The sequence below is a fragment of the Varroa destructor genome, unplaced genomic scaffold, assembly GCF_002443255.2.
Source record: "Varroa destructor unplaced genomic scaffold, Vdes_3.0 BEIS01000004.1, whole genome shotgun sequence".
In the NCBI taxonomy this organism is placed as follows: domain Eukaryota; kingdom Metazoa; phylum Arthropoda; class Arachnida; order Mesostigmata; family Varroidae; genus Varroa; species Varroa destructor.
In genome coordinates this window covers 153,303-176,763 of record NW_019211457.1, presented here as the reverse complement: position 1 = coordinate 176,763, position 23,461 = coordinate 153,303, and the positions used below count along the sequence as shown (strand labels likewise).

Sequence of the window (23,461 nt, the reverse complement as noted above, 5' to 3'; positions counted from 1 at the left end):
ATATATATACGAGTGAACCCGGTGGACTTTAAGACTGTACAACTTTTGAACCGGAAGATTGTAGAACTTTTGAAATGGTGGGCTTTTATTACGTATTATAAATACTTTGGTAGCTTCTGAATAGCCAAGTAGCAACCACTCGCGCTCCCTATGTCATTTCTTCATCTATGGCCCAAAGCCAATCGACAGTAGGATATGCTTACCCACCGGTTACCTTTCCTGGGGCATGGAAAAGCCCATAATCGAACGATTAGACAAGCTGAAAACAGCGTTGAGGATTCCTTTGCTTAATTCAAAAAAGAATTGAGATATGACGATGAGGTCATTAAATAACCAGACTACGTGCTTTCGGTTTTCGTGTCAACGGTCCACGAGTTTCTTGAAAAACTTAAGATAGCGGACTTTTCAGCAAGCGCTTTATAGCAGCAGATACCCCTGGCGTTCATTGCATGTCCTATCATCACTTCATGTCCGAGTCTACTTGACAATGCTACCAAACATTACTTCTTCTTAGAACAATGCCATTCTTCCGCGTGGTCCTTCTTCGGGTAGCAGTAGAGGTAACTGCATGCTCCATGCGGCTTTTTTGTTGACTGAAGTCAAGCAAATTGCACATTTTAAATTGGTATATAATCGATTTACGGGGTTTAATATTGAATACGATGGCGCCGGGTTTGTTACTATCTTTATAGCTGAATACGGAAGCATCATTTTTATAAGTTTTCTTACTAGAATATTATTGTTAGGTGGTAGAAATTTAATTCGTCTCAAAACTTTATTCATTAGAACTATATTTCTCATTATTTGAGGAACAATCATTCGCTACCATTACGGCATACTTATAATATTAGCTTAAAAAAGGCAATTTTTCCTTAGAGAATTTTTTATAGTTTTTCACTTCATTTTTTTCTCGATCTAATCTGAGAAATTAATAAATAAAAGGACGAATACGCGAAATATAAAAAGTGAACATTTGGCACTTCAAAAAGGTTCTTCAACAGGACAAAATCCAAAATATGTTAATAAAATAAAAATATTAATAAAAGTTCAATGCCCATTTTTACTCAGTTTCCGCATTTGCAGTACTTGGGTTATAGTTCTGTAACATGTCCCACATAAAATGTCCATTTTGTCCGCCAGACCCATTAAGAGTTCAAGTTCTCTTTCATGAAAAGCCTCTTCGACTACAACAATGCATTTTCATCATTCGGGCCCTATAGTCTAGTCATCTTCTCACTCATCCTCTACACTCCAATTTCCGTTCTCGAAGCACTGGAAACATCCACGTTCTGCACCTTCGCTTCAGGCACTCTTGCCTAATATCTTTACCACTCTTCAATGAATTTTTGTAACGCCATAGCTTCCGAGGAGCAAAAAAACTGATTACCGAGGGTTGAATTTTGAAACTGAAAAATGTTCCCTCTGAAGTAAACTCAACTGGTGTTTACTCATACGTATATATATATATATATAGACAGACACACTAATAGCATTACCAATAGTTTTAAAAGGCGGCAGTAGATTTGCTACTGTAATTTCGGACGCCAGACGTAAACGTCCGCCGTAATTAACCCAGTAAACTTTTGCTTTACCCACTGGGATCCACTAATACTGCTATATCCTATACTCCATAAAATGCTGTATGGCCTTGTAGCGGCCGTATGGTACGGTAAAAAAATATGTGTAACTAGTTCATCGGTTTGTGGCGTTTGTAACGTTCACACATGGTACGAAGGCACGAGAAAAAGCACTCGTAGATTTACTTGCCATATACGCCTAGCGGAGTATATGCACACATATATTCACAAATTCCTAGACGCAAACATTTATCTCACCCTCGGTCGGTAACGGAACTTCACGCTGAGCAAGACAAAGTTTCTATGTAGGACTGAGAGAGAGAGAGAGAGAGAGAGAGAGGGAGAGAGAGAGAGGGAGAGAGAGAGGGAAGCTAAATTGCAAGTTTTTTCTTGTCAGCAGATGAAATAGGACCGCCGCAAGCGCATGCCGTGAGTCTTGTTCAGGCCGGTACCGCAGTACATAGATAATGTCAAAAAAGTATAAAACATTGGTCGGGCTGTAATAGTTGATAGTGGAGTTTTGCGTTCGCCTGTAGGCAAGTTTCGGCTCCGGCTCTGAGTTCGAACACTTTGTCTCGCTGGTAGATAGGGCGCAGCAAATAGGAGCTAATATATTGAACGTCTAATCCAATTGTTATTATAGAATGATACTGCAAAAAATATAGTAGAATGTGTAAGGACAAGAGCGAACTAGACCTAAGTCCTTGTGGAGTTATGGCTTGATTATTAATACAATAGAACTTAATAAATAACAACCTTTCGGTCGAGTGGCAACACGACTTTTAATTAGATAGACATCTTTGACTTTTGTCATCGCTGAAAAATTGTCGAATGTTCGCGACAATTAGAAACGCCCTAGAGTCATTCTTGAGTGATTGTATTGTACCGTGTAGCAGTTAGGCCTTGGCGTAAAAGGAAACTTTATAAAATCTAGTTGTGATAATTCGCTCTACGGTAGTAACCCATCTTTCGATGATCTGTTTTGAAATTGGCAGAATTTTATCTTGGGAAAAAGTGGTTTCCATTTAACTTGAATCGGATAATTTTTAGTTTGGAAAAGAAAAAAAAAACTACTTGTTATGTATACACTCACATAATTACCCGTATAGTGGATGTGTTCTATTTTAAATACTTTCTATGTAAGCATACAATATTCTTTCTCGACATAGGGCGTCGGCCTGCTCCAGCAGCAATCTGAGGTCTTCGAGGCCTGTTTTCGTCTGCACTACTACGAAATGCCACGGAAGAGTTACGATTTTGTATTACTCTGTTACGTGCCGATTATATCTGAAGTGTATTTAACGAAGTGCCTTAGGGCGTCGCTTCGAATTAGCTGTTTAGTCATAAAACAGTACAATATTGTGTATTACTATTCATAGCAACAAACAAAACATAGCAATGATTGAGTAATTCGAATATTTATGTCAAATCTGTTACAATGATGCCTAGATATTTTATAGACTCGATTATAGAAGAATTTTTAGCAAAGTAAGTAGTAGGTAGGTTTTTTTTTGTCGCCATTGTGAATACACATCGTCAATGACTATTGTAAGATAAGATGTTTTCAAATGAATCTTCAAAGGTTCTTCTATGAATAGATCCGAAATTTATTTCGCACCCTGTGCTATAGACAAAACGATTGACCGCTGTAACAATTAATCCGCTCGCTTATTATTTCGGCTTCACGTTTAAGATAATTCGAAAATAGGCCTCGTTCAATTGATACGATTCTGATGAATTAGCAAGTTCAATAAAACTTACCGTGGCAGGATTACTTCAGAGCTTATTGATGCATGACCCTTATTATCTGCCTATACGCCATCGCTTTCAAATGCCTCAGAGAATCTGGGCAGCTGACATGAATAAATGCGGCCACTGTACATAGAGCGCACGCTTCTGGACTTCGACTTCACCGCTTTAATGTTTATTATTTCAACTTGATTATTTTAGATACATGTAAATTAACGCTATGGTATTATATTATCAGCCAGGCTGCTGTTGGAAACGACCTATGATGATCACACTTGCTGTTTATTGCGGATGTGAGGGAAGTTTTTGGAAGGCCCACTTTGTGTATATATATATATATATATATATATATATATGGAAAATTATTAACGGTTTCACACACATAGAAGTAATAGATTTGAATGCGATGTAGATTTGATGCCATGGGAGTACCCTTTTTCGTTAAATATCAAATGAAAGCGTATGTTGAATTTAGTTGTACGGCAGGATCAATGTCTTTTTGTAAACCCGTAAAAAATGCGAGAAAACCGCTAGTTAGTCCGCTATGGCAAATGTCGTGATGAAAGTAAACACTCAATTTTTGCGTCTCTTTCTTTTATTAGTGATGTTTTCGTCACTTTGTATCATATAAACATTTATCAAAATATAATTGGTATTTACACTTGTACACATTATATGACGTCCTGTTCTGCTCTCGGATCATTCTTTGCATACACCTATCTTATATCGATTTACGTGCTTCCTGACACCCGGTCGTTGGCCACCGTACGTGTACTGGTCTAGATAATTTTTTGCCGAGATTATTGCCGTTTGTATTGGCGTAATCATCGTTGTCTTTACTGTATTGCCATGACACGTATTGTTTTTTGTCGTATGAGGTTTATATATATATATATATATGCATCAGTTCAAACTGGCTTCGAGAAGACATTGCTAATACTGGAAATCCTCTGACTCGTATCCAGCAAGGCTACATTGTATTGGTTGGTGCTGGGTTTACGTCGCAAGGAAAAAAGCCACACGTTTTCTTGTATTCCGCTTAAAAAAAAAACAAATCCAAACGGATTATTTTATCAGTTCATCGAGGCTGATTCAATTCTTCCGTTGGTTTCTGTCGGTGTAAATTTCAGCGTCAGTTGCATGTTCACCCGTGGGGGGCATGGCTTAGATGTCACCTCTATTTGCCTTGTGATGTTTCATCGTTTGTTGTGCATAGAAATTCCGGAATATAAAATTGTAATTTGCGTGTTCGTTATTACCTAATTTTATCTTCAGTTGCTTGTAGTAGTATTTTTCTTCACACTTCATGGATTATGTTATTGTTAGTATATTCAAATATGGAATGTCAAATATAATTAACATTTTTACAGCTGAAAATTTGAATCAATCGACAATATATGGCGAGAGGCGTACGTCAGACTTGTAACTTATACGTAAAATTTATCCATTCATGATACAGAGTCAGATCTTCTTTTCTAAGTGTACCCAATTGATTCATCATGTACACCACGTGTTTAGCCGTTTACCCAAACTCGATTCGATCATAACCATAAAACGATGTGTCTTAGACAACAGCGTCCCACCAAGATCAAACCGTGATGATTCTCAGCAATTTTATCGCTTTCAGTACGTTTCCATAGTTGTTGCGTAGATGTATATGGATCTGTCGTATGACTCATATAGATCATATGAGGGACTGTTATTAAACTGAGTTTGTAGACTATTCATTATAGTTTGATAATCATTATTGCAGAACATATCTAAACTATGTATACTTGTAGATTATTATATATTGATTCAGCATCAATTTATTGAAATATAATATTTCTGAAATATATTTTTTCTATATAAATTTTTATATAGTTTCTCGATTGAGTCACTCAGTGTTAATGTGTTCTCCATTCTGGTGTCGTCTGAAGTTAACTCCCACGGTCCCGATAACTGAAATCAGTATTAATAATAATAATAATAAATATTTTTCAAATATTATGGAAGAGCAAAATCTGAGCGATATCTGTAATTTTTTCAATCGGAGCGAAAGGTCAAGGATCAGTATCCAGATCCATGTTAATTACGATCAGCTACTTAAGCACTGCTCTATGTGTCTGGAGTTGGGATGAATGTCTAAATGAATTTGCCTGGAACTAGGCTGAGGCTCGTCCCTAAGAACCGGCCACTAATTTTCACTCTAGTTCGTCCTAATAGTATTTATTCGGAATAGCTGGAATAGATGGAATAGTTATGCAATGAATTCACTTTAACTTGACCTCTCTATACGTGTGAAGGTAAAGGGGATGATACGTTCTTGGAGATGACACGTGCAATTGTTGTTAAAACAGAGTTATATTCATACGTTTTTTGCTTAGGCAGCTAAAACGGCACAGCGACGACATGAACGGCACGAGGCACATGTACATTAATATTACGTTGTTTGTATAGTCGAACCCTCTTGTATAGGCAAGCTTTGTTAATAGTGTTATTGCAACGCTTAAATATATCTCTATGGGTTATGATACGTCGTATTTCTGTAAATTGAGATATTAAGATGCTATTCAAAACGGAAATGCTCGTGAGACTCAAGTGGGTCTGGGCTGGATTTGTGTTATAAATGGGTATAGAAAAGTGAGACTCGGGGAAATCAACAAAAATAAAGGTTTGTTTGATTACAGATATTCAGTACGTTAGTCAGTGAAGCCTTTGCTTGAATGAGGCCGCTGCTTCGCACCGTATAACCAACGTCACACACGCTAATATGTTACATAACAATAGTAACTAGGTCGTACGGTTAGCAAAAGTTTGCAACCTAAATGATCAAGAAAAATATATTAAGGGCAATTTTTTACGTTGTTTTTTAAGTGTCATCTACACTAGCTAGTTTTCTAAGTAATGAAGAAGTTATTTTCTAGCGTTTGCCGAAAATTTGCTTTGTCACGCTGCTTTATCTGGAACGTATCTATTCTATCGTATCGTTCTAAAAATGCTCAAATGCTAGCGGCCACTCATGTGGTAAATAGACTTTCTCACTGGCTGAAACGAAAGCAATCCTGTCTTACATATTTAATCACCTCGTTCGACCTGAGAGCGATTATCCGCAAATCAGAGAATTAATAAAACCTGATTACAAAAAAAAATTGTCCTACATCTTTGATGACCTTCTGTTTATCAATATGACTTGACTTACCTGCGTAAGCGATTCACTCACTCTCATCAAATTATTCATCTGATTCAGGCCGATCAGTCGAAAAGGGCAAACATTTTTCAGACTCAAGACCTTCGCCCAGTCTATGTGATCGAATAGACAAATGTAAAAAATACTAACGTAACCTCGAAATTGTGAGCAATGTCCTTTTAGTCAAGGTCGAACCTAGCAACGGATTCTAAGGTGTTATGCTTTGATCGCCTACATCTTCAGAGCTTCCATAAAGTGATAATCGCGAGTTTTTCAGCTCCGTTTAGATTGTGAACGGTATATGCTAGACACAGCTCTCCCGTGAGTTTGATTTGCTGTCATCTCTACTGATAAACGATGTGAGATCATTATCGGTTTTGCTTGACAAATTGGCGCCTGTTCCGGTAAAAGACAGGGTTTCGCCACTGTTGCTTCTCTGCGTGGCTAAAACAGCGGAATTCTTATTGGTAGTTGCCTTTGAAGATGGCTGGCTGTGCCGTGGCCTGCCGTAAAAGGCCGACGACGAATCATTAATGAGGAGGTCGTCGACCGTTTGTGGTATCTTTTGGTGTACGACAGCCTAGAAGCGAAGCAAAGGAAAATATTAGTTACTCTGTGGTGAGTTAGTACGTGACATTTATGTGACTGCAGAAGTAGCAATAGTTAATAGCCGTCACCCTGTCATCTGTTACCAATGATACAACACTCGTTTCAAGCTGATCATATGTAGATACATATAATATAAGACAAATAGGTATACCTTTGTGAGATCAAGAGAGAAATTTAGCTATCAACCCAAATGTATAGTAACGGTGTTGGGTCACAAACACGGTTGTGGATGGCGAGGATTGTATAGCCGTTTTAAAATATATTCGATAAAATTGACTCTGATGAGAAGCAAATAATAATAGCAAGCAGAATTTTTTAAGGACGGCGATATCGTACATGCTATTTTTTGTTAGGTGAAAATAAAGATCATATCTTCATTACTTAGCATTATTTGGAAACAGAGACATTAGAAAGTCCAAATAACCTTTTTTGAAAATAACTGTCCGTATGGTAACAACTCTGACGTACGTTGCAAATAACTATCCATTTAAAAATTACCGGGTTGTCGAACCCAACAACTTCACTAGTTCTACTTAATCGATTGGTGCCGGGTGAATACTACCAAAAGCCCAGCTTTTCCAGGCTACATCAAAGTGGGTTAGATACGAATTGAACAGGATTGAAAAAAGGACACATCAGAGGGACTCCAGGTCATCTAGCATCTAGTCAACGAAACAGCGGACGAATAAGTATGCCAAATATCGCTTGCATCACCTTGGTTAAAAAGGCGCTTTCTCGCTTACTCCATTCAGCAGCCTGCTAGCCATTAGAAGAACGATCATTGCCTAACTCGGCAAACACTTGAAAGCAAAGAACGTTACTCACGCTCATATATATCTGAACAATGTGACGCTACCCACTGTCGTCCGTCGGGCATCCCGCATCCGTTACCAGATCCATGTTACTTGAATCTTTCTGATGCAATATATACAACGTGCCTGTATAATTTAAGTTCTTACAAAGACTTCCACGTTCTTATCAGAGGTCTCGTACGATCCGACGACTAGGTAAAGTGCTTACCTTTTTGCTTTCTATCTTTGCCGAATCGTCTGCGACCTCTTTGTTGGACGAGTTTCAAGGACATTCCCGTCTGCGATCAGCTCAAACAAGAGCTCGATCTTGTCGTCATCGTTCATATTTACGCCTCTTGCATGATTTAAACACTTGTTGCTGCATGCGATACTACAGTTATGGTATTCGAGAAGCATAATTGCTTCATTGGTCTAACAATTTTTGAAGCTGCAAGCATCGATTAGCTTGTTAAATAACCACAGAATGTTAGTTAAAAAAAAAATAAACATAGGGACGTGAGGAATCTCCTCAACGAGATTGTGCTTGGAGGCCGAGGTATTTCTAGGTCGCTGATAGTGATCTTGGAACGGTGGAGTGTTGCTGAGTCTGTACAATGGGAGCGCTTTTACCTATCGTCTACGGACAGGAAGAAAATTCAGATGAGTCCCGATTGCGTACTGCGTTTCGGAGTTGCCTAATCTACGTTAACAGGTCAAGCATTAATTAAAGGACAAGTACTATTTCGATGGAAAAGACCTGAAAAAGGCTGCTTTGATTCAGTTGATTTTCTTATGGTGAATACGAGGGATGAGATTATTAAATGTATAAGATACGCTAATTGCTATTATTCGTATTGTGCAGTAAAGAAATCGTATAGCACGTTCGTTAAGCGTCGGCTATTTAGGTTTAAACATGAATCCTGGAGCTAATAGTAGTGTCCTTTTAGGTTCAGTACTTAAGCTACGGGCCATTACTTAAGACAGGCCTTTGCTGGACCTGCTATCTGGCGTCTTTTCAAATAGATCTATATAACGTCATTTTAGCAAAAAGCCATCGTGACCGTTTGCCAACGTGAATTAGCAATGATCGCTCCCCTATAAGATACTGGAAATGAAAGCGTCTTTGTATGAGATTAGTCTACGCAATAACCTGACTGCTGCTAAAGTCAGCTTCTTCATAGGAAAATTCAAACTTTGGACACAATCAGACATAGTGTCTATAGCTTCAATAGCTACAGAAAGTCTGTGAAGTTGTCAACTTTAGAGCTTGCCAACAGCAAACGTAATATTCTTCCATATTCCGTTAAGGTCACAGTAGTTGGTTTTGTACATGCAGTAAGGTAAGCGCGGAAATAACAACATTACGTTACGAAAAACCCCGTCTCCTCTGCCCTATTGTTAAATAAACATATAGAAAACATATATATTTGTATATGTTTATTTCAGCAGATTCTTAGACTTCACTACGATATCTAGTGGGCTTATCATTCCTGTACAGTGATAGCCAAAAATTAGGGGGTGGTACGACTGGGGCATCGTGCCAACGAAGCGTAGCTCCAGATATATTTGTAATAAATAAGGGTAAAGAGATACAATAATGGGCGTAATATGTGATAATCTATAAAGCTCGGATTGGCACTAGTTGCTAATCCACCTGACCCCTTGTATATATAAAAAGTTAAGTACATTCTCAGAGCCCAGTTGCCAAGCTCAAAAATCATCTATCAAGTTGTTTACAACGTTCAAAATGATTCGGAAATAAAAAAAAAACATGTGAATCAAAGCATTGGCAATTGTCCTATAAGAGATTAGGAAGATACTTACCGAAAAACGACTGCAGCTGTCGGCGTTGGATGGTGAGCCATCAGTCTTAATTGATACAGACCTCGTCTTGCCATTGTCACAAGGCGTGTTACATTTTAGTCTCGGGTTTGGCGGGGTGCCTGAGTCGAAGACGAAAAGTTTTGTTAGATGAACTTTTCACTAATAAACTGCCGTAGATTTTCGATAGTCGCGATCATACAGATATCGTAAAAAGATCGGCTCTTTCCTAATTTACAACATCATATACATGCATTTGGTTTTCAATAGGTTAAAATTCCCATGGTGATTTTGCGTATACCTTATAGTAACGATATTTCCAAAAAACAGTGTTCTAATTTTCAAAAAAAAAAACAACCGAGCGCCACGTGAACTCCAAACGGTCTCTAATAGATTCATCTCAAAACAAAAATCATAGAATTATTACGTATCCAAGTGTACACGTCTACAGGCTGCGGCACTGTCTAGCCAGTCGTACTTTTGCTCAGCGCACCAAGTTGCTTTTCTAATCGCTTACACATGTGCAGAGTTAGTCATAGCATACGGCCTATGAGCCGTAACAAAAGCTGCAAGCGGCGCACATGTCGCACAAAGGGAACTTTTCAGCCTTGACTACCGCTACGCTTCTAGTTATTTAACAATATTTAAACATTAAATTGTCACATTTCCATAAAAGCCACGTGCTACGTACATTGGGCCTGATTCAACAAATGTGTAGGGGAATCAGCATACGTCAAAATCGCGCCGCCTACATTAATTTCATCGCTTCGATCTGCGGTATGACCGGATTCATAGCTTTGATTATGGGTGATCTCTATACAATCGGGTACGACAGAAGCGTGAATTAAGCTGATGTCACGGTATTCGTGAGAGTGGCTGAGATCTGGGTCCGGGCGATGATCGATGTAGCGTCCACCCGTATACGACGCTAGCTTGGTAAATTCGCGCGGGGACTGTTGTTGCTGAATGATATCCGGATGGATCGCGTGATCTTTCTGAAGATGAAGCTGCTGATGCCCATAGTGATGGCGGCGACGTCGATGACAACGCGACTCTGCATCTGAGTTCTGTTGCTGGTTGAGGTCGAGAAGCGAAGGACTTCGGCCGTCAGTATCCAGTGGCAGAGGTGGTAGGGAGTGACAGATCGGCGAATTACAGTCGCACTCAAGACTGTCCGCGTCTGGCCCTGGGTGTCCTGTAGATTCGGACTTTAGTAGGGTCATGCCCCATCTGTGTAATAAGCGTAGAAAAGATGCGGAGAAAAAGAGTCAAAATAAAATGTGTCAAAAGTTGGCCAAACACCCTACAAAAAAAATGTTAGGATGCTACAAGCAAAGCTGGCGGACCGCAAAAGCGAATAGTTAAATTGATGATTTTCTAATATGTGCCAGAAGACTAGTTCCTTGCGTACCTGTTGCAGCTTCTAGACAGCTGTATAGCTAACATTCGCGTTACCTTTCTACTTGTTTTATTTATGGCTTCTCGAACTAAATCGATAGTAAGATATGCTTGTTTATTAGTTGCTCTTTTTAAAGAATAGAAAGCCCCGCAATTAGACGGATCGAGGTCGGCAAAATAAACAGGTTCAAGGCAACGTTAGATACGTCTTTGCTCTGTTGACGACCGATAAAATCTCATGTTGTTATTAAGTAAACAGGGTGCGTGCCTTCGATTGCCATGCCAACGGTCCACGAATTTCTGCATTCATCATTTCATTTCTGCCGAGTATCTCATAGTAGCAGATGCTTCTGATGTCCATTGCTATCACTACCATTACGTTATGTCTAAACCTATTTGACACTGCCATAGAACTCATTTGCTCTCTAAGGCGATGTCAGTCTCTCGCCTGGTCTTTCTTTGGGTGACGGTAGAGACTGACCCATGTCTCTTTCATGGCGACCATAAGCTCCAGGCGGGTTTTTTTTTTGTGTTGATTAAGGTTCCGTAAATTGCACGTTGAATACAGCTGCATACCAGCCATCAGACTCCATATTCTGTACTTATGAAAAGCCTTCTCGATTATGGCAATGCATTCTGGACCTTACGGCCTAAAACCTAACCACATTCCCCTGACTTTCCACATTCCAGTCTTTGGTTATTGAAACGCTTCAGCATTCTTTTAGTGTACTTTCGCTTAAGGCCTTCTTGCCTGACACCTTCACCAATCTTCAATGGATTTTTGCAACGCTGTGACCTTTGTCAAAAAAAAACTCGACTACTGAGCGCTAATTTCCGACATGAGAAGATGTTTTTCCTTCTAAACTGATTACTTCTGGAGTAAACTAGATCGGTTTATTCTCACATGTTTCTAGACAGATAGCCAGGTTTCAGCCAAATTTGTCCGTTAATTTCATGTAGGTTCGCTTGATACATCTTAATATCTATAAATATTACATTTAATATACTACGAATGCACGTGAAAATCTTGTTTCTTTTTTCCTATTGTTTTTATTAGAACAATCATTTAATTATTGCTGATGAGTCGATAGAGTAGTTAGCATAACGAGCGATAGTTTTAAAGGATAATTGACAGGAAGGCCACTTACTTGTTAATGTCCTTCTGTGACACGCAGCCTTGTGAAGGAAGGAAAAGAGTAGGAACCATCATTAGCATTCGGACTTATTTTTAATTAGAAATAATATTTATTAGAAAATATATATTCATATGAACGAACTTCAAATAAACTTATAACGTATCAATTTTCAGAAAAATCGATTTACACTAATATATATAAACAGGGAAAAAAAATACCAACTGAGGTATAATTTAAAAGAAGAATTAACTGCTATCTTATATAATAATCAATAATTCAATAATTCAATAATTGTTGATAATCAGCTTACCATTTTGTTGAGCGTCTTGACATCGCTTGTGGCACGTGGCCACTGTAAAGGCGAAGATCCCAATCAGAGTTGAAGTCACGAGGAGGCCTAGCAGAAGGCCAAGAACCGGTCGAAGTACCGCTAAGCGAACGGCTCCACCGCTGGTTTCTAAAATAAGTGAAGCTCATTACTCCCAACCCCATAGACAAATATCATAAATAGTTCCAGTAACTGCAACTCTACGAGAAGATGGAAAATCCGGTCTAGCTCTATACAACATTGTGAAAATAGGAAACCCTTGAGGCGTCGAAGATCTGAAACGATATCTCAGCCTGTGGAAAGCAAATTACGTGTGCCCCAGTATACGTTTGACTCGCAATTCAACGCTTTAAGAAGACCTCCCAGGTCATTTGTGAGGAAATTTGTTTGCATTAAAAACCGACGATTATAGCACCCCCCTCCAATGTTCGTAAGCATCAACTCTACTATTAACTTATCAATTGTTCGTCCTAGTTTAACGGTTCTAAATGTCTAACTAGAGATATTATTTAGCACTCCTTCGATAAATAAATCGTAAGCTTTAACATTACGTACGGGTATACTTCGACGCGTTGAGCACATGAGCTACCACGCGAGTGACCGTACTGCGGCCTTTCCTGTTTACAGCATAGATATAAACTCGATACCCGGCCTCATTATTTTCCGCACGAGGAACATCCGCGAAAACAAATAGCAACGGCGCGTTTCCCGGCGTCCCGGCGACTGACACGTTGGCGAGGCACATTGGCGCTGCAGGTGATTTCATAAGGGTTGCTGCGCTAACACTTGCCACGCCTAAGGACATATTGACGGCATGATCCGAGTCGTAAAGTTCGGCTACGTACGAGAGATATTGGGGAATATGGCCACCGTTCCATGCGCCATCAAGTCCTTCGAAGCACTCTACGGTGAATCCATTGTCAGTAGCATTTACCTGAAAGATGAATGGGGAAAACGTTGTATCTACTGTTGCCACTGATCGAATCGGCTTGTACACAATAGCTTCCAACTGAATACAAACATCCGCGCAGATTTTCGAAATCTCAACCAAACTAACCACTCTTAATAAAAAGCAGTTTGTTGCGTAATACGGTACGATTCCATTAGTGGCACTCGGAATGCACGAACTATCATGCACATACGTATATATCGAGAGGAAGAAAAGCTTAGACTTCTATGTGAAACGTATAAAGCGCCGTGTAAACCTAATATTCATGCCTACGTTGTACGTAAGTTGTATTCGGGACAGAGTTTAAAACATATTATATATGCATTACTTCGTAAACATGTGTACACATTGTTGAGACATTTGTTTGCCTCTGGTGTTTATACTTACTTGGGTACAGTTCTCAGGGGCTTGTGGGGGCATGGCTGGCGTTATGTAATACACACAAGGAACTTTTTGTACTCCGACCTCATTTCTACCAAAACAGAGCAGTTCACCATAGTCCTGCTCAGTCAGCGGCTGGTAGTTGATAATATCACTATAATAAGAAATTATCACGTCTGTCATATTTTGTCCTATACAATGAAATCCGTTAAAAGGATTGTTTTAATTCGTACGCATAGTTATACTACCTATAGGCACAGCTTTCGACGAAGGGCGCGAAAGCCAACATTTTCCTACGTTTCTTACACAAATGACAGTGTAGTACTCGAAACTGAATAAATATGAGCCTTCTATTGTATCGTGTCGAAGGTTTCAGCATTTGGACATAACCGTATTGAGATTATTCATTCTGTCATGTTTTGTTCCGACAGATTAGTATAAGCCTTGATGAAAATAGGCTTAATTTACGAAGTGGTACCTTGATGAACGCCGTAAGTTCAACGAATTAGGATTATAGTTGGAGTTGTATCGCCTCGGTTGTGGATGGTGTCGATTGTGGCTGTAGCTGTCGTTGTTGTCAAGGTAGCCGCTATTGTTGAACGACCAGGTGAAGTCGATCTCTTCCGATGGGTCCGCATCAAGGTTGCACGTGATCTGAGCGCTTTCAAAGATATCTACACCAAATATATGACGCTGTCCTGGCTGACAACGCGGAGCATCTGAATGTTCAAAGTGAAAATACTGAATTTTCTTCGCCGGTACCGCAACTTCTACGCAAAGCCGAACCCGCTTCTACCAGCTGAACTCTAGAGTAATACAAGGGTTTTTCTAAGGTATTCTAAAGTAAAGTCACTTCTTCTGTGTTAATAATATTGAAACATTAGTAGAAAATTAGGCTATAGTAACACTTACTAGTGTTAACTTTACTATATCGGTTACAAGAGCTTTGTTTCGATCAGTTAATGACACATGTTGTGTGTTGCCTATCTATAATTTATAACAGCTTTTAGAATAGTTTCTAACGACGTCATTTTCTTCTTCTTCTGTATTTTTTTATATGTCTCTCACTTAGGATTTAATATTCGAAACAGGTTCAGCTTTCGACAATTCTGCTGCTTTTTACTCTACTAAAGAGCTCTGGGAAACTGAAGTTCAGACCCACATTTAACTCTGAGAAAAAGGCGATTGCTCACGACAGATCCCATCCGATTGGACGTAGAACAGGTGTACCAGCCCCGTTGTGACTTCGACACCTTTTGAAGGACGAGCGACGAACTGCTTACAATGATTCCTGTGAACACGACAACGATAAAATACCACTCTAAGAATGGAAGTAATTTTGCGTTGATTTTTGTCGGATATAGCTTTGATGACATTTTTCTTTACTAATACATTGATTTTCTACAGATGCAGTCGCGTTCGAACAGGCACCGTTTTAGTATCCGTTTCGCGTCAAACGCTTTCATTTAAATCATCCCATACAGACCCGCCTGTTCCTCTAACAAAGAACAAATTGAAGGCCCTCAAAGAGGAACTCCGAAAGTGGGGCAATCAGATTACGCTGAGCCGTCACTGACCAATAGATCGTGTCCGATTTTTACGATCACTAAGCAACTCTTAAATGAAATACGATTAAAAAGATCTATCAATAAATTTGTCTACAACCAATGTCAGGGAACAAAGCGATGTTCTGAAAATTATTTCAACAGCGGCATTACGTGCTAGGCTAGTTGTCGTAATTATACGCTACACGAACGTAATGTTCACTGCTCTGTTAACTGTTCGTTGACTGCAATCCCGAACTGTGATCACGTCGGCCCCGGTTCACGGTAAAAACTACTATAACCAGATATGATTGATCATAACGTAAAATGACGGCAAACAGAGACGCGTTTCGGTTGGATCCAGTAGTGGCATGGCATACAGAAATTACGTTCAATTGCCGGAATATATAATAGAAATGAAGTTATTTGAATAGGTTAAAGCATGTTACAGCAAACAATAGAATCAGTCGACTATTGTCATTGTAAAAGGTATGATGCACTTTTAGGTGGCGTTAAGCAGGATCGATTATAATAAAACAAAAAAACAGCTCATCTTTAGCGAGATGATCGATCGACGTATGGTATCAGGTGGCACTTCGCTCCGCGCCCAGTCCAGATAGAGTGCCCCTCTTGACAAGCGTAGTTCAGAGCGGTTCAGTAAATTGATTTCGAAATTATGCCATAGTGATGCATAACTTTAAATCTGGCCTCGTGCTTCGGATAAACGTCTATATTAAAATGGGTGTTTAGTGCTGACATCTACCCGAAACCTCATTGAAAAAAAAAACAATAAAACCATCGAATATTAGGCCATTCCATACGACGACGTTTACCCTCGCTGTACGTTAGGCTTAAACAATTATAAATTGTGGCATTTTTCTAACTAGCGCAACGTATCATAGGACTGAAGCGCAGTAATTCCACTCGAGGTCTGGATAAAAGCTTTCAGTAAGTTCGAATCAATTAATTTACTTTATTGAAGCTTACTATTAAGCGTCTTATTAAGTAGCTTATTATTAAGAAACACTTGAATAATTGGGAATTCAAATAAAGGATCCATCAGGCCACTCAGGGTGGGGCCCCACGAAAATGGCTGACAGAATACTATGATCCTGATAACTTCAACCCTGAGAGAAACTATTTTCAGTTAGTGTTAATAAATAGCGTTATAATTATTATTTTTATCGTTATTATCACTAGCCGATTCCGACAGACAAGGTTAATAAAATAACCGACCATAAAACGCCCCATTTCTCATTACCCTTTCCATTACTCTACAATATATCTCAGCATCCAATTAGTATTATTGATTCTATTTTCGGCATCAATTATATTTACCATTATACTTATCTGTCTGTAGCTCTCTTCCCTCAAAGTGCCAGACAACCTCTGACGTTAATGGATTTGCGTTGATATCGCAGTCCAGATAAACATCACGATTTTCAAAGATCTCGTCAGGGCGTAAGTTAGCCCCTAGTGTCAACGTAACTTGCGGAGCATCTGCGACAATAAGGCGGCCAAGGTTAACTCTGTGACACGCTATGTTAGGTATTTTGTAGTATATTTGTATCTATCGGAATGTATCACCAAACTAAAATGGCTCTTAAACACGTTACGAATAAAATTCATCAAAGGGGTAAAAACAAATCTCTACGTTTGCCAGAGTTCGGTAAAAACAGTTGACCTACATCGCCACAACAATATCAGCTAGAAATTGTTATTTTGAAGCCTCTAGAACATGTTGAGGAAAACTTTGCCTGCTAAAAAATCCTATTATTTCGACCGTCTGCCATCATTAATCGACGAAGAAGCAGTGTTTTCTGCGCTTATTTCTGGCAAACGTAAACTTTATTTTAGCCTCGTATACCCTTGTACGTGCCTCCCTTACTTTCCCGACCTGCCCCTCTCCTGCATCCCGCCAAGTTGCCTAAGACTAAAATCATTGTCGTCAAACTCACAGTGTACATCGAGAGTCTGCGTATGTTGGATAGCTTTATCTGGCAGATTTGTGTTTTTCGCTCGACATACGAGCGACGCTCCGTGGTCTTCAGCCTTTGGAGTGAACATCAGTACCGAAACGGTACTACTCGCTCCGAGCATCCCGCCATCATCTGTCGCATCAAAACACAAAAATTATTGTGTAATTTTAGAGTATAACAGTATATAATATTGAGATGGTCAAGCATGATTCGGCCTATTCACGTACTCACTCGTGGTAGAGCTGGGGGCCTCTTGGTCCTGTACTCTGTGCTATAGTACTATATATTGTTTTAGTGTTACATCTCACCGATATGAAAATATCCTAGCTAGACCAATTGTGATGACTAACATTATTGCTAAGTAGAATATTACAATAACACGTACGAGCTTCCTAACGCAAAATCCTGATTTCTTTCTTATTTTGTAAGTTATTTTGAACAAAGTTAGCTTCGTTATACGATTGTTTCTGTTATTAAAATCGTTATCAAACCATTTAAATAATAATGTCTGGATCAGGACACACCATTTGCAATGAAATCTTCATTACTTTGAGCTAATAGTTCCTGATTGCCCTTCCACCAAGACAAATGAGCTGGAGGTCGGGATCCTGATGAAGAACAGATGAATTTTGCGGGTGATCCGGCGGATAAGGCTCGAGTACTAGATTCAATTTTCACATCCAGAGGTCTCACTAAAATATCGAAGTCAAAAGGAGTTAGGATATCTCATTAAAATACATAGACGCTTGATAGATTATTTTTGCTTTTTTTTTTTCTTCACAATGGAAGAATTGACACTTGAATAACTAAATTCTTTTATAGTAAAACATGTTTGAACGGAGGTCATATCAAATAGAAAAATCAACCCAGCCTTGGTCAAACCAAAGAACGCTACATTAAATGTTTACCCTCTTAAAAGTTGACAATAGGTCTAGGAATGAAGGATAAAAAAGTTTTCCTTCGTATTTGTTACGTTTCTACCGTTAACGTCGATGGTAATAGTTGTTTGCGATGGCCGCGTAATATTGTTGTTTGTAGACTGGCAAATGTACGTGACGAGGAGATGGTCTCTACTTAAGACGGGTATTTCAAGTGTATTCCGAACCACGTTATTGATTAGATCATACGAGAAGGACTCGTCGATGACGCGTCCATTGTGCAGCCACAGAAGACTCGCTCGAGGTTTGCCCATCTTGGCGGTACAGAACAACGTTAACGGTTCGCCTTCGTTGAATGGTCCGGCTAATCCGTCGGATAAAACGGGTTCAGCGTCTTCTTCTGTCGACACAATGGGTTGTCCTGGAGGTACTGCGATAAGAAGCACATTTATCAACATCCAAGTACAATAGGACACTAGTTAAATTAAAGAAAGATTCAGTTATTACCTAAAACTACAAAATGACTGTGGTTCGATAATTATATAATAATATTATTACCCAGGAGGATGGAGAAGTCTCTTAAGCGCTTGAAAAAAGACTACTGCGCAGATATGCAACGTATGCTCATATGTAATCGAGGGTGTACAATGAAAACGTTCAAATTTACTAATGAAAAGATCTTCCCATTCTGAACATTGAGTTCTTGCATCAGCTACTGCCATTGTTGGCGACCAAAATTACCAAGAAAATATAATCATTCTCGCTTTGTGCCAACTGTTTATTGTTCATGCTCACCAATAACTCGAAGATTAATGACTGTGTTCATTGAACGAGCGCGCTTGAAATCAACGCGACATCGGTACTCGCCAGCGTCGCTTTCGGCCACCGGTTGAAATTGTAGAAACGCCGGTTTATGGTCGATCTCGAACGTAGCGCGACCGTTTAGTTGATCAAGGGAGGACGTCTGCGGCGCAGATCGGAGCCCGAGTAGTACTCCGATTTGATTTGTATGATGGTGCTGTGTTCCGGAAGCTCCGCCAGAGGCACGTGCATCGACTGTAAACACTGGCTGGGGTATCTCGTCCTTATACCATAGCACGAGCACAGCAGCGTCGTCCCCAGCACGCTCCGCTGGTTCGACGCTACACGGCAAAGCAACTTTTTCCCCCACAACCGTTGTTACAACCATGGACGCTGAAAACGAGTAGAGATGCAAAAAATCATGCCTATGTACGTATTAACAACATACAACGGATACAATAATTTCTGTTCATATGAATTGTAGTGGAGTGGTAATGTGTTTACCTAGTCAAACAATGAAAAGATACACGTTTCAAGTATCTACGACACGTACTGCCATTAAACATTGCTTTAAATGGTTGGCTAAAGAAATTCTGAACGTAAGCCACAAAAAAAAGCGTTAACATTATGCCGTCACACTGTTATATTTACGGATTCATAAGGTGGTTTTGGTTCGAAACCGGGCGTAGATATACATTATTACACAATGGAGGGGGGCCAGCCGCCATCAAAATCAACGATGCTCAATTAGGGCAATAGCATAGAAATATTTATCTGTATAAGTTTTTTTTTGTACATGTATATGTATTTGGGATTGTTTTGAAGGACATGCTTTGGGTTATTTTAGGTCTCTGTTTTTATAATTGTTTGTTGTAGTGAATGAATAATCTTCTCAATTCTATTTTTAAACTATCGGATATGCAATTCTTTATTTTTATTTATACCATATATATGCCGATATTCATTTAATTATATATATACATATATATATATATATATATATATATATATATATATATAGAGAGAGAGAGAGAGAGACCAGTTTCCAGTCATTTTAAGTCTTCATTTTACATTATTTATTTTACTTATATTTTTTTACGACGTTTTGCTCTTCTGCTACTTCAAAAAGTGTAAGATAAACACACATTGTTAAGGCGCTCATTTTTAGACTTAAAGATTTCAACCCCCAAGCTGCGTATACGCTTTTAGAATGTGAACCCAGCCGTAAGCCTGAGCTTTCTTCAACAGTAAAAATCACTTATCCGTTGACCTTAAGTTTTATAGACCGGGTATATCTACAAAAAAGCTAATATGTTAAAAGGCTCCGGGGCTTCCTAATCATATTACGGTGCCTGATTTATATAATATTCCGTTTTACTAACCGTTGACTTTCAGCTCGCCCAACAAGTAACCACTGACAGGAATAACTTAAATATCCATTTTAGACAAAACAATTGATTTGGCTATAGCATAGCAATATGGCAAAACTCCCTACCCAATAAATGTTGCAAGGCTGTTTAAGCCAGCTTTTCGATAGGTCGAGAAAAAGCCTTTGTTTCCGATAATGAAATGTCCTGATTAGAACTTCTTCTTAATGCCTTCAGCGATTAGCGGTGTAACGCTGAACTCTCGCTATCCCCCGCTGCTTGTCAAATAAATAGCCGGCTGCTCTTCCCCCTCATCAGAATGTTCAACGAGCAAATTAAACGAGACATACAACTGCATCTTCGAAGGAATGAAATTGCTAGCCAACGTCCGGACTGACATAGTGATAATTGAACTCTCGATGCCCCGAATAAACAAATGAACGGTTTCTCTCCTTAATTTTACATCGTTTTAAGTCAAGCGTCAATGTTATCTTCCAATGATTGATGTTTAATTAAAAAAAAAAAAAAAAAAAAAAGAAAAGATGATATTTTGCGTTACCAGAGCGAACTCCATTTAGTACTATCGATTAAACAAATATCTCTAGAATTAATAAATGTTATACTGTTGATCTTTTTTATTATAGAGACTCATAGATTTCTAAATTGTATCGTCTGCATCTACCGCCATTATCTACTGTATGCGATACAATCACATTTTACTTACTACACAATTTGCATTAATGCAAATTGTCTAATAAGTACAGGAACATACGGTCGGTCGTAGATCAATGAAGGGGCTTTTTAAGGCTTTACTTCGACAGAAGGCAGGCCCTCACTTCTGATACTAGTTCGAGCTGAATAACCTAGGAATGAACGCCAGGTAACAGGACGTTTCCCGCTGCTTATCCAATGCAACGCATATTGATCGATATGACACCGTGCCTGCAAACGTGTCATTATTATTATTATTATTATTATTGCTTCTATTATTACTGTGCTTACTAATATTTCTAGCTAGTTAACTAGATCGGTCCTTATAAGCGTTCAGCGTCGAACTCAGCACATCACTATTAAATGAAATAGAGCAATACCACATGCATCTTCGCAATATCGTAACATACTTGTACGTATTTGATGTGTAAACGTTTGCCTCAGGCCCAAATACGAACGTGTATATATACACCTAGTAGGACAAAAATAGATTATTAGATATAGATATTATTTGACAGATATATATATAGATATATAGTACATTCTACTTAATATATATATATATATATATGTGTTTTTTTCCCACTAACACCTGTTTGCTAATATGTTGATTTTCAAACGGTTTGGCATTTCATCAGACGACGTATTTATTGGCTCTTAGCACGAAACTGTCGCCTAGCTATCGGGCAAGAGAAGCTGCGTATCGAGAACTAGGCCCACATCGTCATCACAAGACCCATGAAGCCTATATAGTAGTTCTATTCTCACGAAGCTGCTACTGAATCTGGAACGGCGTTCCGCCTGCTGCTTATTGGAACAGCAAAAGCAAATGTACAATAGCGTATCGATAGTCACAACGAGTAGAGACTCTAGAGTCCTATTGTACTGACCGGACCTGAGTTGCTTATGAGCTCGATGTGTGTTCGAATAACTATAACGCGTATGGACAGATGACAACTAATACTGCCTCTCGTGGAAGCCACCGATAATATCGGACTGGGTCCTTCGACACGTTCGAAGGGCACAGCGAAGACATATTTTTCTTTGAACTTACTATGAACACGCACAAATATGCTTCAAGTGTAACTCAAAAATTGAGTTAAGCTTTCAAGATTGTTAGTATTGATTTGAAACCAAATTCGCCCTTGCTGTGTGGGGCAAGCAGCGTCATAAAGGACGAGGAGAGAACAACAAGCGAATTGGCATTAAGAGCTGCCAACGAAATAAAGATGTTGCTCTCATTCATATGCTCTATCAACCGTTCATTTGGTTAACTTTCTGGTTATAGTGAGGGCTCCGGGGAGTCTGCGGGACTAGGACAATTCCAGCTTGGTAGTACATACTTATCGAATTCATCACTAATTATTGCTAGTGCTTTAAAAAGAGTATTAGAAAATGAGGGATATTTAGCCTGCCCTAAAAGCAAGCTTGAACGGCAGCCAGTCTTAAAAGTCTGACATCTTGTCAACGTCTATGGACCTTGAAACGCCCTATGCACAAAAGACATCCTAATAAAGTACTCCAACTTATTGATACCGTAGAACTAGGTGGTATTAGGGTTCTGCAACTATATTAGATTGAGTCGCAGACTAAACCCTATGAGGGTTTAAGGTTTAGTGGCTGTCGGAGTACGACAGTGCCCGAAGACGCAGTGTGGAAGTTCAATATCCATAATGCGTTATTTCTTAATTTCCTAGAAATGTTCTTTTTAAACTGAAGAAATGCTGTATAAAGAATGTCCTCTTTGAAGATCCATTCCTCCTGCTAGCCGTGACATTGTACAACAGTTTAACGACTCAATCGAGTCCTGCAAACGCACATGCCACTTGTGACCAGTTACCAAAACAAGACTTAGAATCTATCAGTTTTTTTTCACCCTTTAAATCGGTAATGTTTATTGTCCACATTTCATTTCCTCGCAGCAATACTTAAATTGCGCAACTATTTTAAAACCGCGGAGCACCACGGAACAGTTACTACGTGGCGGTCGAGCCGCGTCCTAAAACGCTTAAGAAGGACAAACGAACTCCTTAAGATACCCCAAAGAGAATATTTTTTTTATTGAGACGTTCCGTCTTTGTCAACTTGTAATGTAAAACGTGTACTTTTGCGTTATTGACCCAGCTTCTTTTATGCATCAGAGTCTGTTTGAGCGACCTTACGTGCATGTTTACCCTTTGTCTCGCCGACCTGACACACATACATACCCATATTACTTAGCTTGCTTTTGAACCTCTTGCTGTGTTCGTTTTAGGGGACTATCCAACCTAGGT

General features: G+C 39.2%; 1 protein-coding gene and 1 long non-coding RNA gene across 4 annotated transcripts in view; one reads left to right on the top strand and one right to left on the bottom strand.

Moving 5' to 3' along the window:
* Positions 1–3,903: 3,903 nt before the first annotated feature.
* LOC111249803 (uncharacterized) overlaps positions 3,904–23,461 on the bottom strand; it is a 40,798-nt gene continuing 21,240 nt past the window's right edge. For 2 of the 3 annotated variants that reach the window (XM_022804143.2, XM_086987254.1), the window contains exons 2-15: positions 19,105–19,503; positions 18,413–18,739; positions 17,956–18,123; positions 17,411–17,563; positions 16,791–16,952; positions 15,071–15,199; positions 14,387–14,627; positions 13,915–14,062; positions 13,134–13,512; positions 12,561–12,707; positions 12,263–12,290; positions 10,408–10,946; positions 9,720–9,838; positions 3,904–7,075 (exon numbers count right to left, since the gene is read on the bottom strand). In XM_022804143.2, the coding sequence (XP_022659878.1) occupies positions 6,800–7,075; positions 9,720–9,838; positions 10,408–10,946; positions 12,263–12,290; positions 12,561–12,707; positions 13,134–13,512; positions 13,915–14,062; positions 14,387–14,627; positions 15,071–15,199; positions 16,791–16,952; positions 17,411–17,563; positions 17,956–18,123; positions 18,413–18,739; positions 19,105–19,503 (3,215 nt within the window). In that variant the 3' untranslated portion in view covers positions 3,904–6,799. The remainder of the gene's footprint in view (positions 7,076–9,719; positions 9,839–10,407; positions 10,947–12,262; positions 12,291–12,560; positions 12,708–13,133; positions 13,513–13,914; positions 14,063–14,386; positions 14,628–15,070; positions 15,200–16,790; positions 16,953–17,410; positions 17,564–17,955; positions 18,124–18,412; positions 18,740–19,104; positions 19,504–23,461) is intronic. The other variant, XR_015326512.1, reaches the window with a different exon arrangement.
* LOC147755715 (uncharacterized) lies at positions 6,982–14,577 on the top strand. The gene is made up of 2 exons (XR_015326513.1): positions 6,982–7,113; positions 14,340–14,577. It is a non-coding gene; the product is annotated as an uncharacterized LOC147755715 (long non-coding RNA).